This window comes from Brachyhypopomus gauderio, unplaced genomic scaffold (genome assembly GCF_052324685.1).
Source record: "Brachyhypopomus gauderio isolate BG-103 unplaced genomic scaffold, BGAUD_0.2 sc138, whole genome shotgun sequence".
NCBI lineage: Eukaryota > Metazoa > Chordata > Actinopteri > Gymnotiformes > Hypopomidae > Brachyhypopomus > Brachyhypopomus gauderio.
In genome coordinates this window covers 144,747-163,269 of record NW_027506959.1, presented here as the reverse complement: position 1 = coordinate 163,269, position 18,523 = coordinate 144,747, and the positions used below count along the sequence as shown (strand labels likewise).

The following is an 18,523-nucleotide window of genomic DNA, read 5'->3' as shown; positions in this document are numbered from 1 at the left end:
GCACCCCAGATCATCCATCTGTATCAGCCACGGACGTAATTTGGGGGGGGGGACGGGGGGGACATGTCCCCCCCACTTTTTCAAAAGCCGGTGTTGGTCCCCCCCAGTTTTTACGGCTAAAACCAAATATTTAAATAGCGACGAATCCATGTCCCCCCCACTTTTTATTACAAAATTACGTCCATGGTCTCAGCTGCCACGCCCTGCCGCCCGAGAGGCCGTTTCCCAAGCCCAGGGTGAAGAGTCTTCACGCCCCGCTTTATTTAAGGATGGGTCCATCGTGACCGCAGACACGTGCTACACGTGCTCCACGTGGAGTGCCATCATTAAACATTTGGAGCCAGAGTTGCTCGCCACAGATATCCTCCCCTTCTGAGCTCCTAAGTGCCAAGCAGACATGCTGTGACCTGCCTTTTTTTTCCTCAAAAGGTCAGAAATGACAGGGTGTTGGAGCAGCCACAGGGATGTCAAAGATCAGCTTTCTTAGGGCACATGTGAGAGGCAACAGGGCAACTTGGCAGGACGAGACCCCAGCAAATCCGTGTCCTTGTCTACGAGGCCTTGTCTCGTCTGCATATTTTGACAGTGTCTAGATATCTTGTCTACATATTTTTGACATGGCTTTTGTGTTGTGCCTTGGAAGAATTACCAGTGCATTTCAGGGTTGCATTTACAATAGAAAGTCCTTTACCTTAATAGTTTAGTTAAACCTTTAAATAGGATTAGTACAGACTATTTGCATTAAAAATCTTATAATTGAACCTAGCTTGTAATTGAACATAATGCAGGTCTGCTTCATCTCTAAAGGAACTTATTCATGTAAAACAAGTTTTAACCTGAGATTACTAGTTTGTATCTACCTACACTTAGATCATTATCCTCTTCTACTTTTCTGAAGGATCTAAGTGTAAATGTAATCTGGTGTCCTGCTCCAACCTGCCCCCAACAAACAGCTGCCACTAAACATTTGTGTCTGTTGTTAATGAGTAAATTACAGTTGTGCCCGCCCCCTGCTAGAGTTTCCATGCCAGGATCAAGGGTTTGTCATGCGCACCTCTTATTGTATGTTGTGATTTTGCAGGTTTCTCTGCTTTCTTGTTTGGGTTAGCATGATGCACACTAATGCATCCTTGTTAGCTGATACTAATTTACTTTGGTGAAAGAGCCTCGATAATATCAGGTAGCTTTCAGAAAACTCCATTTAAAAGCCCATGTCCTGTGTACCACCTCCACTTGTTTTGGTTAAGTCAGAGGGGAAAAATTAAGAGGTCTGTTAATTATTTTTGCTGAAAGGGCTCCAAACCAAAACGCTGGGGAACCACATCATCTGGTTCATGCTCCTTAAAGCTTCTCCCGTCTCAGTTCACCTGTGGCTGATCAGGGGAACTTCACATGTTCATATTATTATTTTTTTCTTCAAAATTATTAAAATTTTCTTCATTTGCCGAAGGATAAAGACATGCATTTAAGCTACTGTTCTTGCATAGTTATACGTTCTATTGATGTCTTACACCACCAGACCTCCAGTTAAACTTTGAAGCCCTCTACTCCGTGACCAGTCACTGAAGAGGCTCGCCTGACAGCTGGAGCATCTGCTCCTCCAGGCCTGTCCGCTTTGTTCCTTCATGGACGTTGTTCCATTCACCTGGTTTGCCATCAAAGCCGATAGCACCGTCATCCTTATTACGGATTGGTCCCATCTTTAACAATAGTTTGCAATGGAGAAGAGACAAACCGGAAAGCTCTTGAAAATTCAAAACAAAAGTGCCTCTTTTTCCCTGCCAGCATTTCACATGAGCCCAGTATAGGGTTGTACACAGAGGGATAACTAAAAGGGCCCTCAGGTCTTAATTTAAAATGCTTAAAATTACTTGTCGCACAATAGATCGTTTACCTCAGAATACCTTTGAACGGAAATTAACTCTTAAGGGAAGAGCAACCGAGCTGGGTCCCATCAAATATATTTGCCTTTTCTGGCAATCTATTATTCTGATTTGACCTTTTAATCCTGTGCGCAGTTTTCCTCTTCAGTAGTTTAGCTGTTAAAGGATTAGGGAAACTTGTGGATGGGTGTGAAGTGTCAGCTGCTATGCTGGTGCTTGGTGTAATGAGATGCTGTGTTGTTTTCCGGGGAAGTGTTGCCTTTTATGAATGTTACTTTGTGTGCTCCTTAAGCAACCCTGGGGTTACATTTCTTAGGGATCGTTTTCCCATTTGCCCCTAGGCCTTCCTGTCTCTGATTATGCTCATGATGAAGTGGTTTAAGGCATGGACAGTGGAGGCCTGCCAGCTAAACAAATTGACATTCTACAACCCAGACCCAAACACAGTTTGGTTTGCTGTTTGTTTTCTTTACTTGTATAACTATAACATCTATGAGGAGGTCTTTATTATGCAGTCTCAAATGTGATGTAGCACCAAACTGACGTCTGCCTTTATTTGAAGTGTCTTCTGGTATCCATACAGGCAAGACCCCAAATCTGTAAACAAACACTACAGATTCAGCTGTTTACTGGTTTCATATTTTATTATGCTTCAAAATTAGATCCATACATCATAACCGAACCCGTGATCTTATGATATGATATTTTTTGGTCTGAATTGAGAAGGCTATTTTAGTTTTGATCAAATCCCACATTCAAATCTCTCTCCTAGTCTCTCTGAGTTTGCTGTGATTATAATACATGGAAAAATTTACCCTTTTATTTGATGGAGTTTTGATTGTGTTTATGCAGATTTCTTTGGTTTGAGGTTTCACTGAACCTACTCTTGACTTTGCACAACACTTCTGTTCCTTATTCAGTTAGGTGTGGTTTCACAAAATTAACATTTCATTAACATTTCTGTCATTTACATGTCTTTTTTGTTTGCTTGGTTGGTTGTTTTTAACCAGTGCAGAATGGGCATTAAGCTTTATTAGGCTTTATTTATTATATGGACCAGAATTTGCAACAATATGCAGTTTTTTTGCTACTAATATTTCAAAGTTAGTCAAAGTCAGTCAAAGTTCTCCTCATAACCCAGAGATACGCTGTTAGCATCTGAGAACAGATTCAGCATGGGTAGGTGTGAAAGCCCCAACACCTGGAAACTATTACATGGCCCCCAATCATGCAGATAATCAGCTTACTGCAGCAGCGAATATTTCATGTGGAATATGACCAAAGCAATTGTGAAGATGGCTGCCATCTGGTTCTGCAGGAAAGTTCCAGAAGGAATCTTCAGGTTATGCTGACAAGGTTCAAACATTTGGTACCACACAGCATTGTTTTCATTGTGTTCAAAACCAAAATGACTGACGTGTTTTAAACGTTATGCATTTATAGCATTTTAAATCTAAATATACGGTCATGTTCTATGAGGTGGATAAATAAACGTTTTAGTAGTTATTGTCCAGCGTTCTGTAATATTATAAGTCTGTCTTTCTCCTCCAGCTGTTGTTTAACATGCACATCTACACTTGCCACAGAAATATAGCTCCACAGAAAGAGTTCTCTACAGAAAATAGTTCTAAACTTTCAGCTGATGAATGTTGGGAAACGTATGCATATTCTAACTTTTGTTTTAATTTTATAATGTCATTTTCTCTTCACTTGTTTGATTGTGGTATGGTTTCACACCTAGCATGTTTGTTATCATGTGTACAGCACCTGTTACTAGTAGTGACAACATGTGTCACCAGGTTGCTGTTGAGCGGTGAGCACCTATGGTACGCCATGACGAATGACTTGGGAGGGGCAGGTTCTGGGGCAGGGAGATTCAACCTCTCGCTCCTACAGTATTTCAGGGGTTATTTCACCCCCCATACCCCCTCCCCCCAGCTCCACCTCTGCAGGGCTCAACCAGCAGGAACATGTTTTGACATACAGTTGTTTAATGCAGCCCCCTCCCCCACTGGCTATATTTGTCCGGGTGGCAGATGTAGTCTTCCAGAGAAGGCATATTTCATTTCTGTGTCATCAAACGGATGTAGAAATCTTGAAATTTTGACCTGATCACTAGTCCTTAGTCATTTCAATTATTAATAGAAACTTTATTACTCAATACTAAACAAGCTGTAGGTGTTTAGTTAATACTGTTTAACACTTTTGAAGATTTTGTCAAAAGCACATTTGCTTGTCATATGCCACTGGTATGGTATATACCTCAGAAAAAGAATGACATGAAGAACAACTGTTATGCAATAATCTCAACATTTCCTATAAACAGTCATACATTTCTAAATCATGTAGATTTGGTGAGCCAGAAGTGGTTAGCGGCTAATCATTCACACACCCTACACTCTTAGCTTGCGGCAGGGGTGCTGTTGTCATTATGTACATCTTTTGAACAAGCCCCAACTGAAAGACAGTTTAACCCATGTAATAATAATTCGCCCTCGGGAGGCGTACAGAGCGGTTCCACAACCCTCAGACAGGAAGTGCAAGCAGGAAGCCGCCTCGTTTCCAGGAAGTGTGCTTCACAGGGATTTCCCAGCTTCCTGTTCTTACAAGCACACATCACCTACTAAGCAGCAAATGTGTTGGAACTGCAAAAATCACATTTACTTACTTATTTATTCTGGTTTGGACCTGCATTTGTAATTACTTTGTGTAGGAGTGCTGGAGACTTAATATTAGCCTGAAACTCTAAGACACTACACTGTATAGTGTATAGATTGCACTGCATAAACCCCTTTTAACTATTTGTTTACTTGTAAACCAACCTCCTACAACACATTCCGTTAAATAAGCCTCTTTCTTTTGAAATGTCTTTTCATTAGATAGCCGGTCTAACTTGTTGCCTGTACTGGAGTAGTGTGTCTAAAAAACCTGCAGGCATCCGTTTGAACCAGCTCGGCCCAGGGTGAGGATGGCGGTGTTGAGAGGCACTAGCTCCCTCACCAGGGTGCCTTTCCTCCGCTAACGGGCCCTCTGACTCCGCCCACCCTGTGATCACCAGCAGGGCTGTCTGCTAGCATGGCCTCAGTCCTGGCCCGATTTAGCACTGATGCAGTTTCCCCTGTCGCACATCCTGTTTGCCGTACACAGGGCCTGTCTCTGTGCACACACACACTCACACACACACCGTTACCTCACTGTGTCCTGTACTGAGTGATGGGCAAGAAGTAGACTGGCTTTGAGCCTTGGTATCGGGGGCAGCCCACAGGGGAAAGTTGCCAACGTGATTTTAAGGCGAGTTAACAACACTGTGGTTCCTAATGATGGGATGCTGTCTTTTCGTGCATCACAAGGTGAGTGGGATCCCTATAACTCCACTAGATCACCTCACTGGATCACTTCACTGGATCACTTAGTTGTGTATCAAAGGTGGTTATGGCCATTTTTTGGTTTATGAAAAAGTTCACTGCGTTCGGTATCGTGTGCTTAAGCGCACGTTCCCTTTTTAATCTGAGCATTATGTCATGTGTGATCTTTTTATTCTGTGAAGCTCTGTTTCAGTGTCCGTGTGAAATGAGAGTAAATCCCAAAGTGGTTACATAACTGAATCGGAGCCTCTGTTTCTCAGTGCAGTATTTGATAACATTCAGCTTGGTTTACTAAGCTCTTATGAAACTGGTATTGTCTCGGCTTGTGTTTGTGTGGATTGTGTTTGTGGAAATTTTGCCTCTGCTGGGGTTTATAATCGGGCTGCTTTTTCGTTCTGTGACGGCACGAAGGCAGTAGCGGGAACATACATAAACAAATTTTGGTGTCTCTTTCATGCTCCTTGGATCGGTCAGTAAATGGGAGATTGCGTAATTGGCTTGCAGCCTGCATTTTGATCAAGTCTACCTCAAAGTATTCATCATTAAAACGTGTAAAAATGCTGTTTCTGTCTCAACTGTCTTTTTGTAGTTCACTCGAATCATTGAACCCTGAGAGCTTGACTGAGGTGCATGACTTTACACATGCATGACTTTACATGTGCATGATTTTACATATGCATGATTTTACATATGCATGTATTTAACACGTATTCCTTTGCTTTGCTGTTCCTTAATTAATTTGGTGGAAGCCATTGATATATACAAAGGTTTACTCACGTACTGCTCTTCTCCAAACCCTGGGGACCAACTCTAGACTTATTTACAGGCAGCGTGTGGGTATGCAGTCAGGAGAGAAACTGCAAGTTGTCGTGGAAACTAATTCCACCAGGCACCTCATCAGAAACGCCTACTGTAGAAAATGTGTACTTGTATTTTGATGGGTGACATATTTTGATATTTTATAGGTCACTTTATGAGTGTGAAATTCCAAACTGTAGCCCATCTGCTGCTGCACAATTTGCCAACTCTCCTCTATTCCTCACTGGTCAGTTTCTGACCACACCACCGCTGCTGGCAGGATATTATGACAGGACTTTGGTAACAATTGACCCTCCCTGTTGTGGGATAAATGTTATTTAGTTCAGTAGCAAAGCAGGCCAGCAGTTCAGTCAGGCTGCCGAAGTCTGGGGGGAACCAATGAGCTGGATGCATGGAGTGTTTACACATACCCCGAGTGAACAGCACTCACTTCCATTCATTGTACAGACACAACAGCACATTCCAGCATGAAAGCTGAAAATTTCCTGTTGTTGTTGTTCTTCTGCAGACACACAGGGTCAAAGGTCACAGTGTTTATGTATAGCACAACAGAGACACCTGTATTATACTTTGAACAAACTTCATGTAGTAACGAACTATTTGAACAGTTAAATATCACACTGAGTACTCGAAATGTGGTATAACAGCTGTCAAATCCATTTGTATTCATACCCAGTGACTTTATCCCTGGTCTTGACTCCTGTGATGGACAGAGCTCAAAGGAGACAAGCAAAGGCCTTTTGATAAGCTTAAACAGGCTTTAAAGGATCTGTATATAGAGGCTCCCCATGTGTGATTGATGGCTGTATTCCATGGGGAGGATGATGCATGGCTACCATTCGCCCCCATTTAAGGACCTGATTGAGAGAGTTTAATGAGGGTTCTATTTCGTCTTCTTGGGCCAAAAGGTTGACAGACAAAGGGTCTGTGGAGCCCGCTCGGCACAGCTGAGCAGCTCCTGAAAGGTTTAGACATGAGTGCAGACCCACTCATAGCCCTTGGATGGGGAACAGAGAGAGAACGTGTCTGGTCGTCTGTCAACCCCATGGGAAGTGGGTGGAGACGGTACCTGCTGTGCTCTCCTCTCCACCTCCATCATCGCCCCTGGAGGAGACACGCCAAGACGGAGCGTCAGGGTGAAAGTAACCCAGGGTGCTGTCATGCCACCATCAAACGATGAAGCTCACTGTGTCATCTTAAAAAATGACACATGCCCTGATATGTCTCGGGACAACTCTGGACAACGTCAGAGAGTTGCTCCTTGCAGACTACAGTGTTTTTGTTTTTGGGAAAGAATAAGTTCATGTCAGTTAGGGATTCGCTGCTGGCTGAAATGCCGTTATCCAGGCTTAGATTTATTGTCGATTTAGACTTGTCCTTCCAGGAGCATTACAGCTTTAAAGAAACTAACCTGCTTTAACTTTTTAGACAGGAAAAAAACAACTAATTTTGTTTTTTAATAATACAAGTTCCAGTATAATCACAGAAGCGAATTTGTCCTCAGGTCGTGTGCAGCGCCATCTACACCAAATTAGTTCACCTGGTCCTGATCAACCTGGACAAATTAGCGTTAAAAGGCTGTGGGAGGCGACCTGTAGAACCTGTGGAGCTCGGGACTCTATAACCGCTGTCTGGGAGCGGAGCCATGTCCCTCAAGCTGTTTTGGAGAAATTTGTGTCTAAATGGAAGCAGTTCGCTTGGACTGAGGACTCCCCAGGTCCTCTCAGTTACTTCTGGGTAGAGGACCAGGCCCCTCTCTCTGTGTGTGTACACCGTGTGTGTGTGTGTGTGTGTGTGTGTGTGTGTGTGTGTGTGTGTGTGTGTGTGTGTGTAGACCGTTCACCGCGTGTGCTCTCTGCTCCAGGTGGGTGGCGAGCGAAGAGGAGATCTTGGAGGGGTGTCGGGACACACTGCACACAGATGTGAAGTATCAGAAAGGGCTAACGGTGAATCAGCAGCTAGAGATACAATGCCGACATGTAGACGTGGAACACGTTTTCACGGCACACAAGCTGTTCCCGTTTTCACACCTGGTCTGTGGTTTGGGTGAATTCACAAGACTGGAATGTGCCTGTATTGCCTTTTAAAAATGCTGGAAGGATTACGTCCCTATAGAACATCCGACACACATTGAGTGTTTTCTGCGGTCTCTGTCTTACGACTTCACTTCCACTTAAACTGGGTAGGTCACGATTACTCCACACAGGGTAACGTTCTTGGCTGTCGGCTCTTTGATGAGTGTCGGATTTTTTGGTTTCATTTTGAATGTAGTGCTGTTTTTATTTTTCCTCAGCCTACTGCCTACAACTCCGTGTGCTGCTTTACGCAGCTTGAGATATAACATTTCCCATCTTGTGTGGGTGCATGTGAAAGAGACAAACCGCTTCCCTTTTCTTGATCTTACACCCAGGTCTTCACACCGTAGAAGGAATCAATGCTATCGTGATCTTGTCGGCTCATTGCAGACCTCACAGTCAAACATCCGAGCCTCTTAGATCATCGCCACCTTGTTGTCGGACCCAATTATGGTGCTGCGGACGTCCGAGAATTATGCTAGCATGCTGTTTATGTCAAGACTGTACAGCCCATACTGCTAATGTATGCCACCAAGGTTTGGCTTGGGTCAGGAGGAGTAGACCCCTCATTACATGCTTCCTACCACCCATTGTTCATCTCCTTGGCTACAGCCTGCCCGCCCCGCCAGACCAGGAGCAGGAAGCTCCGGTCAGTGCTAGGGAAACAAAGGTAGTCATGGAGAGTAAACAGTTACGTGGCAATAACACGAGATCCTTGTGTTCTAGTACCAAGCGAAGAGAAACCGGTGGATGGTATCAATTTAGGTAACAGCTCTGTTAATGAGCTGAACAGTGAGTGATTTTGAGAGCAGAGTAATGGGGGGGGGGGGGGGGTCTTATAAAGACGTGGGTCATTAGATTTACAGTCGTGTGTTGCTATAAATGTGTAAATGCATTATGGTTTTGATAAGCCCAGAGTTCTGGAATGTTCCATTAGTGCCCAGTCACCTTGTATTTATGGAAGGCTTTGGCAGGTTTATTCATTTCAAGGGGGTGCTTATTCTACTGTGCAATTTGGAGTTAATTGAAAGCGATTGTGTATTTTCGTTAACTCTGACGAGTGCTTTTCTAAGTTTGCGTTGAAATGTTTTTGTCTCTTTCGGAATGTTTTTCAGCCCCAGGTGGCATATCAATATTCATCAAGATCCATATACACAAATGTCTGTCTACTCTTTGTTACGTAACCCTGAACCCAAAGTAACTGTTGGAACCTCAAACACGGTGACTGTGGCATCTCCTTGTAAATACTGCTGAAGCTCTGATTTTGACTCTGCGCTACATGTCAGAATTCTCTCAGCCATGGAGGTTTGTATGAGGTCAGTTGAGACCACAGTCATGCGGTTGTGTGAACAAGACTGGGGACCACGTCAGCTCTCACTTTTTGCTCTATCTCACTTTTTGCTCTATCATACCTGACTGTCTGAGGACAATTATACCCACGAACTCTCACTGACACAATTCAGAACATTGTGCCAGATGTAATGTTTGTACTCATCTGTGGTTTTTTGTCGTTTTCTGTTTCGTCCTTTCAGAAGAAGCGGAAGCAGAGACGGAGAGATGCAGACTCCCTCAGTCTCTGCAGTCTGGACATTAACGTAAGTCTGGCCTTCTTCACACAGCACCGTGGAGACCAACACATGGGCCACATCTTTCAGTCGCCATGTGGACCAGGCTCCCTAAAACATTTATAACCTAACGCCCAACATGCATCATAACCGTTTGGTTATGGCCATTACAAATGTAACATCCTCAAAAACTGTGTGCAGCATTTTACACAATGCTTTCTTGCTTTATTTATTATTAGCAGGTTTAGAACCAAGAGTGTTTTACATGAGCTTGACAATTCGGATTTGCTACACTGCATAAACTTGTCATTCCATCAGTTCCATAAGCACAGTGTGACGTCACACGATACATTACCTTTTCATCCACGCTTTCCTCGATTGGCTTCTCGATCCGATGGGTCTCCTTAACCTAAACCATCCTGTTTCTCCTATAGGAAGCTTAAGGAGGCCTGAAGTGAAAAGCCAACCTAGATTTGTCTCCACGCTTCCAGCAATCATTAGGCAACACACGTTGAGACTAATTATTTTAAAGGTCAGGTGCTTATTTCTCTTTTTGAGCATTTTAAGGCCATTTGGACAATGGCACATAATTGCAAATATTAACTGAATTACAGGACAGGATATTTTTGTATCTTCATGGTCATTTGGTTCTTTACAATATGTAGCTACATCTTCATTGGAGAGAACTGTTGGATATTCTCCTAGTCCACTCAGTGACTTCTCACGCCTTTTTACTTTTTGAGCTGATGTGTCCTCAAAACCACCACAGAAATGTGTTGGCCCGCTTTTGGTAATGTAGTAACATTGCACCTATGAGGAGTTATTTAAAGTTTTAAGTGGCAATTACATGCATTTGAAAATTTCTTGCTGCAAACATCAAACTATGCAGAAGGTATACTTATGCATAGTAGTGCCAAGAATTCAAACCAAATATGGTGAATTGTTTTTTTCAGTCAGTGCAGGATTTACACTCGTTTTTTTCCATGCTAGGTGAAGAGCCACAGATTTATCTCTATGCTGTGTTGGAGTACATCCAGTGTTTTTCTCTTATCTCTTCCAATTATGTATTTAAGATTGACGGTCTAATTTAGATTAACTTACAGAAGAGGGAGTCTCGACACAAGGCAGTCTGAGCTGACCTGCATGGACTTTCTTCTTCATCTGCTCCTGAAAAATATTGTATTAAACAATGCAGTAAATTATTTGTTGGTATAATTTTGAAATAAATAATTGGAAATAAATATGCTACTTCATTAAAGTGGTAGAATATTTGGTTAGCAAATCTAGTGTATATGTGTTTTTAATGACGGTGCACAAGCAGACTTCTGTGTGGACAATATCCTGCGTTTTGTTGAATATACTAGTGTTTATAAGTGTGTCACTGCAGCAGCAAGAGAACCCTCGTGCAAACTTTGTAATGACCTTTTTGTTGGTCGTGGTCTTTGTCTGAGCAAAGTCAGCAATGTATCGGGGCTCCAGGCTTGACTTGAAGCAGACAAGCATAAATTCCGGGTCAGTCTATCTTAATGGAGACAGCCAACAATTGGAAGTAATTACAGTCTGTCTTGATTTACATGCTGTCTCTTGCTTTCTTTGACAGCAGACATATGAACTGATGGTTTTTTTATGTGGTTCAGTCAGTATGGACAACAGTGAACTTGATTGTGTGTCAGGCCAATGGGTCTGATAGTGAAATATACTATGCCTCGACCCTGTGGATGTCTTTAAGAGCACATGGACATCGGCCAAATGCGAACGCCTTTGGAATCCGCTTCCAGTCACATCACTCCCTGCCCCCACCCCCTCTCACCCCACGTCTGGTTCTTTGAATCTTAGGGTTGGAAGGCAGCGAACCTAAAGAGGTTATTTTGAGTGAAGTGGCCTCTGTAAGAGAGCGTGAGCTTGGGGTGGCTTGTCCTAGACGGGAGTTTGGCTGTTTGTCCTGTGGTGGTCCCAGTCAAGCAGGAAACTGGGATATGACGGATCATTGTTTTCATGTTACAGAGCTCCTCCTTACTCATAGCATTGAGTTCGTTAATATAGTAGCATAGACGCCTAAAAACAGTCATTATTTGTCATAGGCCCATCATCACTTTTATTTTTTCACTGTCAAAATCCATTGTGTCCAGGAACAATGTGGATAGCCACTATTAACAAAAGAACATTTTTCAACAAGCCTTTCCTATTAATGTGTTGCTCATCTTACAAATCAGGAACCTCACAACATATGGTTTTCACAAGAGCATCATCTGGCCCAAAGTTTACAATTATCTAAATACACCCTCACTACTTTTGTGGCATGAAATATATGACAAAAGCAGTCCTGATTCCTTTAAGTGTGTCCAAGATGGAGCTGAGGTGAGTTCTAGGCCCTGGGATAAAGGCTGGATGGAAGGCAAGGAGACAACTGAATAAGAGATCAGTGGTCACTGAGATCAGTGGTGGGCTCAGTTGAGTGGAAAGGGGGCTTGAACGTATTTTTTCTCGTTCGACTGTTTGCTGGACCCTCTGATGGGGGAAAACTAGATATTGATTGCTGCTGTCGGCCTTTTGCAAAGATGTGGCAACAGCTGGAACAGTCTTTGTGCATTGTTGGGTTTTAATGGTTCATTTCGCAGAGTGGCTGAGGGCGTGTTGCTGCAGCTTCCTAAAGACCACGCCCAAGATGACCTTCTGTGCCCTCAGCACACGGAAAAATGAGACATTGTTTTGAAAGAAATAATCAGGTGTTTTTATTGGAGGTGGTCAGCGTATGACTTCTCATGAAATTCAGTAATTAAAGAAAACAGTAATGTTCCTGTTTGCTAGTAGTGGGTGTGCTGTTTTTTGTGTTTGTGTGTGTGTGTGTATTTAGTCTTGACGAATGATAGCTATGTTTGGATTATTATCTGCTGTAGATGAATGTATGAAAACAGGTTTGTTTTAGAGGGAACTAAACTAGCTCTGCTAGGAGATCGAGATGTTTGTCCAGTAAAGAGAACAGATGTTGCGCTCCTACTTGTACTGCATGACCTCCAAAAAGGGCAGAGGTCAGGGTCACCAAACGGCCTACCATGAAGCTCCTCCTAGCCCTGCTCAGACTGCCATGCTGAATTTATCTTCCCTCACGTATTGACCGAGCAGTGGATCTACCATCTTTTAGATCCGTTTGTTGATTGCTTCCCTAAAGTGTTTCAGGTGACTTTCCGTCACATCTGGTGGCGTCGAGACAAAGGAGAGAGGACGAGATTTCGTGAGTGAGGAGGGGAGGGGAGGGGAGGGGAGGGGGGAGAAGTGGGAGCCGTGTAATTCGGAAATCTGCAGATTGGATCACGATGAAGTATCTACTGGGTTTTTTTTTGCAGGCGATGAAGCTTAACTACTGTTGCTTGGGTCGGATGCTTGTAGCTTGTATCAGTTCTGCCATGCACTCAAATGTGGGTTTAGGCTGTTTTTCTAAACAAGTTCCATGGCTACACTGAAGATTTCTTCAAATACTGTCTTGAGTTGTCATGTATTCTTTAATGGGGTTGTCTGATCCAACTCAACAACTGTTCGCATATCTGTTCTCCACTCGTTAATGTGAGATATTGGCAGCTGTTATCACTATTAAAAGCCAAAGTAACTGGTTGGAAAACATGTTAAAATCTTAAATGTTAATATGGAGCACATAAGTCTTTTGTATATGTGGTTCTGTCCATTAGGAACCCATCATGAAAACCTGCTTAGTGTTTTCTGGAAATAAAAGTGGCTTGTGGAAATAAATCCTTTCTGGAGAGGTTTTGATTTTTTTGTTTCCGTAAAAATGTAGCCCCTTCGTATTTTTCTGCTTTGTCACGCTCTAGCTGCAGACAGCAGCTTAAAGCGAGGCTGAGAATTTGGCTGGAGGACAGGAAAAGGTTTGCCAGACGCCTGTGAGAAACCATCTTCCCCTCAGATTAGTTCTACAGATCTGGGTTTCTCCCATCAAATTCGCCCTTCAGAGTTTTGTTTAGATGTGTTGGTGGATTTTGCTTTCCAGACTCCTGTGTGATGTTCTCCTCGCCTGGCTCATATGTTGTCAGATATAACTGCAGACCCACTTTATCAGATTAATGACTGCTGTGAATAACTGTAATGTGGGGACAGCCCACGGGTCCAGTGATTTAAAGGAAGTAGCACACCAGATTGGCACTGTAGATGTAAACTTTGAAAGAACAAGCGGCCAAAATTAACCAAGTGATGAGTAACTGCACCTAAAATAAGAATTTGTTTATCTCCTCATATGTGCAGTCAGGACTATTTATAATGTGTAATGGTATGCTAGCCACTGAAACCATCCTAAGGGACCTCACTTAAACATTTATTTCGGAGATAAAACATTGCTGTGGAGACAGAAAACAGAGATCAGCCACGGCTTGACGGCCCCTGTTGTGCCCATTACTGATCGTTACTGAAAGCTTGAATTAGGCCAGCAGTTATAAAGGTATGATCAGTGATGAAGAGTATGTTTGAAGCGTGTGTGTGTGTGTGTATAATATATATAAAATGTTCCAAAGTTGAATGGTAACATGTATTGATTCTACATCCGAGTTTTGTCTGACTGCTGTGAGAAAGGTTTTATTTAACTTGGGGCTCTGCTATTTGAAACCAGTTTTCTTCTCCGTGTTAATTGTTTCTTGTTCACTTGCTGCCGCGGGCTGTCTCTAAACTCACACATCATCATGTGTACAGCTGGATGTGCTTAGAAGAAAAGTGCTAACTGTAATTTCTGTGATCTAACGGACAGCCACAGTTGGCGAGCTTTGCTCCGATTTGGCAGGATAAACCCTTGCAACCCTTGCTTGGATTGGAGAGGAGAGGGGGGTGAACATGAACATTCTCCTGGACAATGAGAATGTAGAAGTTGCCTTAGGAGCATTTGTGGACTTCTGACCATGGATGGCTGTGGTGTCACTGGCAATAAAACTCCGAATCATACTGTTGATCTAGAGACGAGATGCAGCCTCCTTACTGAGCTGTTCCAAACAAGAGATTCAGCGTTCCACGTCAGATAACTCGGACAAAAGCTTAAAAACAATCGGCGAGGAATTACAAACGTTGCTGATCGAAGGACAAACGGATGTAGACAGAGGTCTTATTTACATATGAATTGATCTGTGGTCAGCTTGAATAGACCTCCAGCAGGGCTTTTGTGTTGGCGTGTGCCCTGTCCTTTTCCATGTCTGGATTTATGTAGCACTTACGATCCGTCCACTCGGTCTGCACAGTAACTGTTATGCTTGTCTGCCTTGGAGAGAATGAACTTCGTTTATGTAATCACTAACTTAGTACTTGTTAATACTTTCCCAGAAAGGACAGAGGTTTACCTAGGAACACTGTCAAAAAACCTTTTTCTCAGAATACTAGAAAAAATGTTGTCTGGATGTTTTTATGAGTCCAGAGATGATATCCTGGATTACATAACACAATCAAGTCAAATACTGTGCATTGTTTTCAGCGATCACCTAGCATTGTTTAACGCGTTAAAAACAACCTGAGCGATGTCGGCGAGAACAACCCCCGCTTTCCGTTCTCGGCCTGATCTGCTGTCCAACAGCAGAGTGATGAGACCGCAGTCGTGTGCTGGCTCGAGGTCGCTGATCGCCTGGCACACTATTTTTGGACAGGTGGGTCAGGAGTTGCTCTTCCTGAAAGGAGGAACACGGCTACGCCCTGCCCTGCCCAGCCTAGGAGGAGCCCTGAAAAGAGCTGACATGATATGATATAAATATCCCTCCTGTTCAAATCCAGTAAGCCCTGGAGGCTCTGTGACCAACACTCTTCCTGAAGCAGGAGCACATAGTCAGTGTTTCTTGGAAGCGTTAGTGGATATTTCTTCGTCAATGCTATCAGATCGGTTGAACGCTCCATAAGATGTGTGGTGGTGATGGTAAGAGAGGAAATCACTGTATATTAGGCCCCCTTTTTCCTATTTACACACTAAATCGGAGGGTAAGAGAATCGCGTTCTGTCTTGTCGGTAGGTTACATGTTGTCCCAGAACCCTCCCATAATTTAAGGGTTGGCTCAGTGCTGGATGGACTGCATCCGGGTCGTTCCCGGGTCAGGAGGAGTGGTTTAAACCTGGACGAGCTAGGTCAGAACACGGGCAATTACTGTGTCCGTCCACAGCATGTCTGTCAGTGACCGCGTTCCTGAAGTTAGCGTGCGAGAGCTAAAGGGATTCATGTTAGTCATCACGCAGCCTCAAGGGGAGCAGACGGCAGGGTAAACACAGAGCCCCCCCCCCCCTTCTCTGTCTGTGCATGTGTCATGGGGGAATGTTCTCTCCTCCACTCTCCCTCTCCTCACACTCAGCCAGACCTGACTAACAGATGTGACGGTCATCGTCATCTGCGTTTGCCTAGCTGTAAGATCTCCCTTTAATCATCCCATCACCCATCCCATAAGACTCCTTATAAATATGCCCCTTCCACAGCATCAGCAAAAGGAATGCAGACATTTCAGTCATGTGACAAGATACAGACTAAACCATAATTCCCCCCCCCCAATCCACGTTGCATGTTTGAATCATTTAATTGAGTTTTTCAGCATAGCTTTGGTCGAGCTGCAAACACCTAATCTGGACTCAGTTGCAGAAAAGCAGCCAAAAACACAGATAACACTAGTATGCATGTGGGGTGCACTACAGAAGTATCAGTAATTCAGAATATTGCAAATCTAAACGCTTAAATCCGCAAAGCATTAGACTGTATCTGTATGTCATTGCAAAAGTACGTCTGTTGTATACAGTGTTTATACGCCATCATCCATCAGTTTGCTGTTATCCTTTTTAACCTAGTATCTTGTAACCTGTGTGGCAACTTTATCTCAGATTCTTCTGGGAGGCTTCAGTCTCTTTTTGTCCTTAAGCTGTCGTAATTTTGTACTATACTGGCTGATCTCAAGATGTATTATCCAAGATGTATGATGGAGTTCTCATTTATTAGCAGGCCACTTTTTAATTTGTTGTCTGCTGGGAAAATGGGTTAAGATATATTTTAATGATCTAAAACAAAACTGCTCTTTGAAAAGCTTGGCCCCGTGGTTTATGTAGAGACTCATAAACAGACTTTATAGTAATAGTATTAATTCCTCTTAGATGGACAGATCTGAGACATTCCATACTGACCCAGACCAGGAAACGGCACTCTTTTAAAAATAATACAGACTGATCTAGAATCAGCCTTACAGGACATCATTGTACCTACACTGACCTAGATTTAGAGGCACTGCCGTTTTCACTCTAGATCAGCGTAAGGCAATAGTGACATTCCACGTCATGCTTTAAGAGAGCTGTACAAATCTAAAGCCTCTTGGTTGACACCGATTCTAACCTCCCTGACCATGTCCTTCATTACTGTGTCCTCCTCTTCCTCCCTGACCATGTCCTTCATTACTGTGTCCTCCTCTTCCTCCCTGACCATGTCCTTCATTACTGTGTCCTCCTCTTCCTTTTGCTTCCACCTTCTCTGTCATGCTGTCTTTCTCTCTGTCATTCTCACTCCTGCTATCTCCGTCCTGCCATTTGTCCTTGCACATTAGCTTTTAATGGCCACAGTTTATCAGTATTATGAATAATTAAGACATGTGAAGGACATCGGGTGGGCGGGGCTTATAAGTTAGCATCTGCTGTTCTATAGTCTCTTTGAGATGGTTTTGAATGTTGTGCCAGTGCTCACCAGTAAAAGCATCTTTTCAGATATGTGCAGTCACATGAAACTGCCCATTAAAAGATTTTAATGTGATGTTAATTATGAATTTCCCTGTAACGCTTCCTTTATAGAGCAGTCTTGCCCTTATAGTTCATTGGTTGAATGTCAGAGGAAACATTCATGGGTTTTAAAAACAGCGGCAGCCCGTCCATGTTGCTGTGAGCCCCGCTCATTCTAACGCCAAAATCAATTTCTCTTTTCTTGTTTTTCGTTGATCGATGCATCGGGAGCAGCCTGGCCTTTTCCTCTTCCAATTATGCCTTTGTAATTTCCACACACCGTGCAGGAAATTGAGCTTCACGAGAGGAAGATTGAGCTCTTGCATAACGCGCCCGTACATCTCCAGTCAAGGGGGAAAGATTAGACGGAGCTGTGTGGATCAGCGCTTTGGAAGGCCCCAAGTATCTTCCGGGTTTTTTTTTATTCCGCCGTTTTCCTCCGTTTCGCCCTTTTAGATGTGTGTAACACTAACATCATCTGCTTTGGCCCACTCCAGCAGGCTTTGGTGGTTTGCCGGTCATTTCAAAGTGAAGTAGCTTCGGACGTTCTCTCCGATTACTTGAACCCTGAGATACGCTGCCAACGACATACGTCTTCTTAAGCTGTATATAATGTAATGTCATCTCGTCCCTGCTACAGATGACTCTGATCTGTCGTTGACCTGTTCTGGATTAGTTTATCTTATATTTTTTGACTGGATCGCATTATTATGAAGACAGTGCTTCAGAATTTACTTCAGTATTAGTGTCTACATTATAAAGACGTTATGGAGTTCAGTTAAGCTTTTGCCCTGTTGTGACCCTCCTGAATCAATTTGTAAGCCATCAGTCTAACTGGGAGCTGAATCAGGTATGTTGGCAAGTGGTAAGATTTGCAGCGCAGGGATTCTACAGTTCTGGGATCAGGAACCACTTGAAATATCTATACAATGTAATAACATAGAAACAAATGCTAGTGGTTATAGATAACACAATGTCATGTAAGTAATTACTAGTTGAGTGCATAGCCATTTCCTTTACTCGCAACTGATTCATATGTCTGACTAGTCCCCAGTCCCCCCTTTTTTTCAAAGATCAAGAGCAAAACTCAGAACATGTACTTT

At 43.2% G+C, this 18,523-nt stretch overlaps 1 protein-coding gene across 5 annotated transcripts in view; it reads left to right on the top strand.

The window, feature by feature from the left end:
• The window catches only part of arhgef3 (Rho guanine nucleotide exchange factor (GEF) 3), a 54,340-nt gene that overhangs the window by 13,028 nt on the left and 22,789 nt on the right, over window positions 1-18,523 (top strand). The window contains exons 1-2 of one of the 5 annotated variants that reach the window (XM_076994288.1): window positions 5,003-5,233; window positions 9,678-9,737. In XM_076994288.1, coding sequence (XP_076850403.1) covers window positions 5,201-5,233; window positions 9,678-9,737 — 93 coding nt within the window. In that variant the 5' untranslated portion in view covers window positions 5,003-5,200. Of the gene's footprint in view, window positions 1-5,002; window positions 5,234-9,674; window positions 9,738-18,523 lie in introns of those variants that run through there. The other 4 variants (XM_076994286.1, XM_076994285.1, XM_076994284.1 and 1 more) reach the window with 4 other exon arrangements.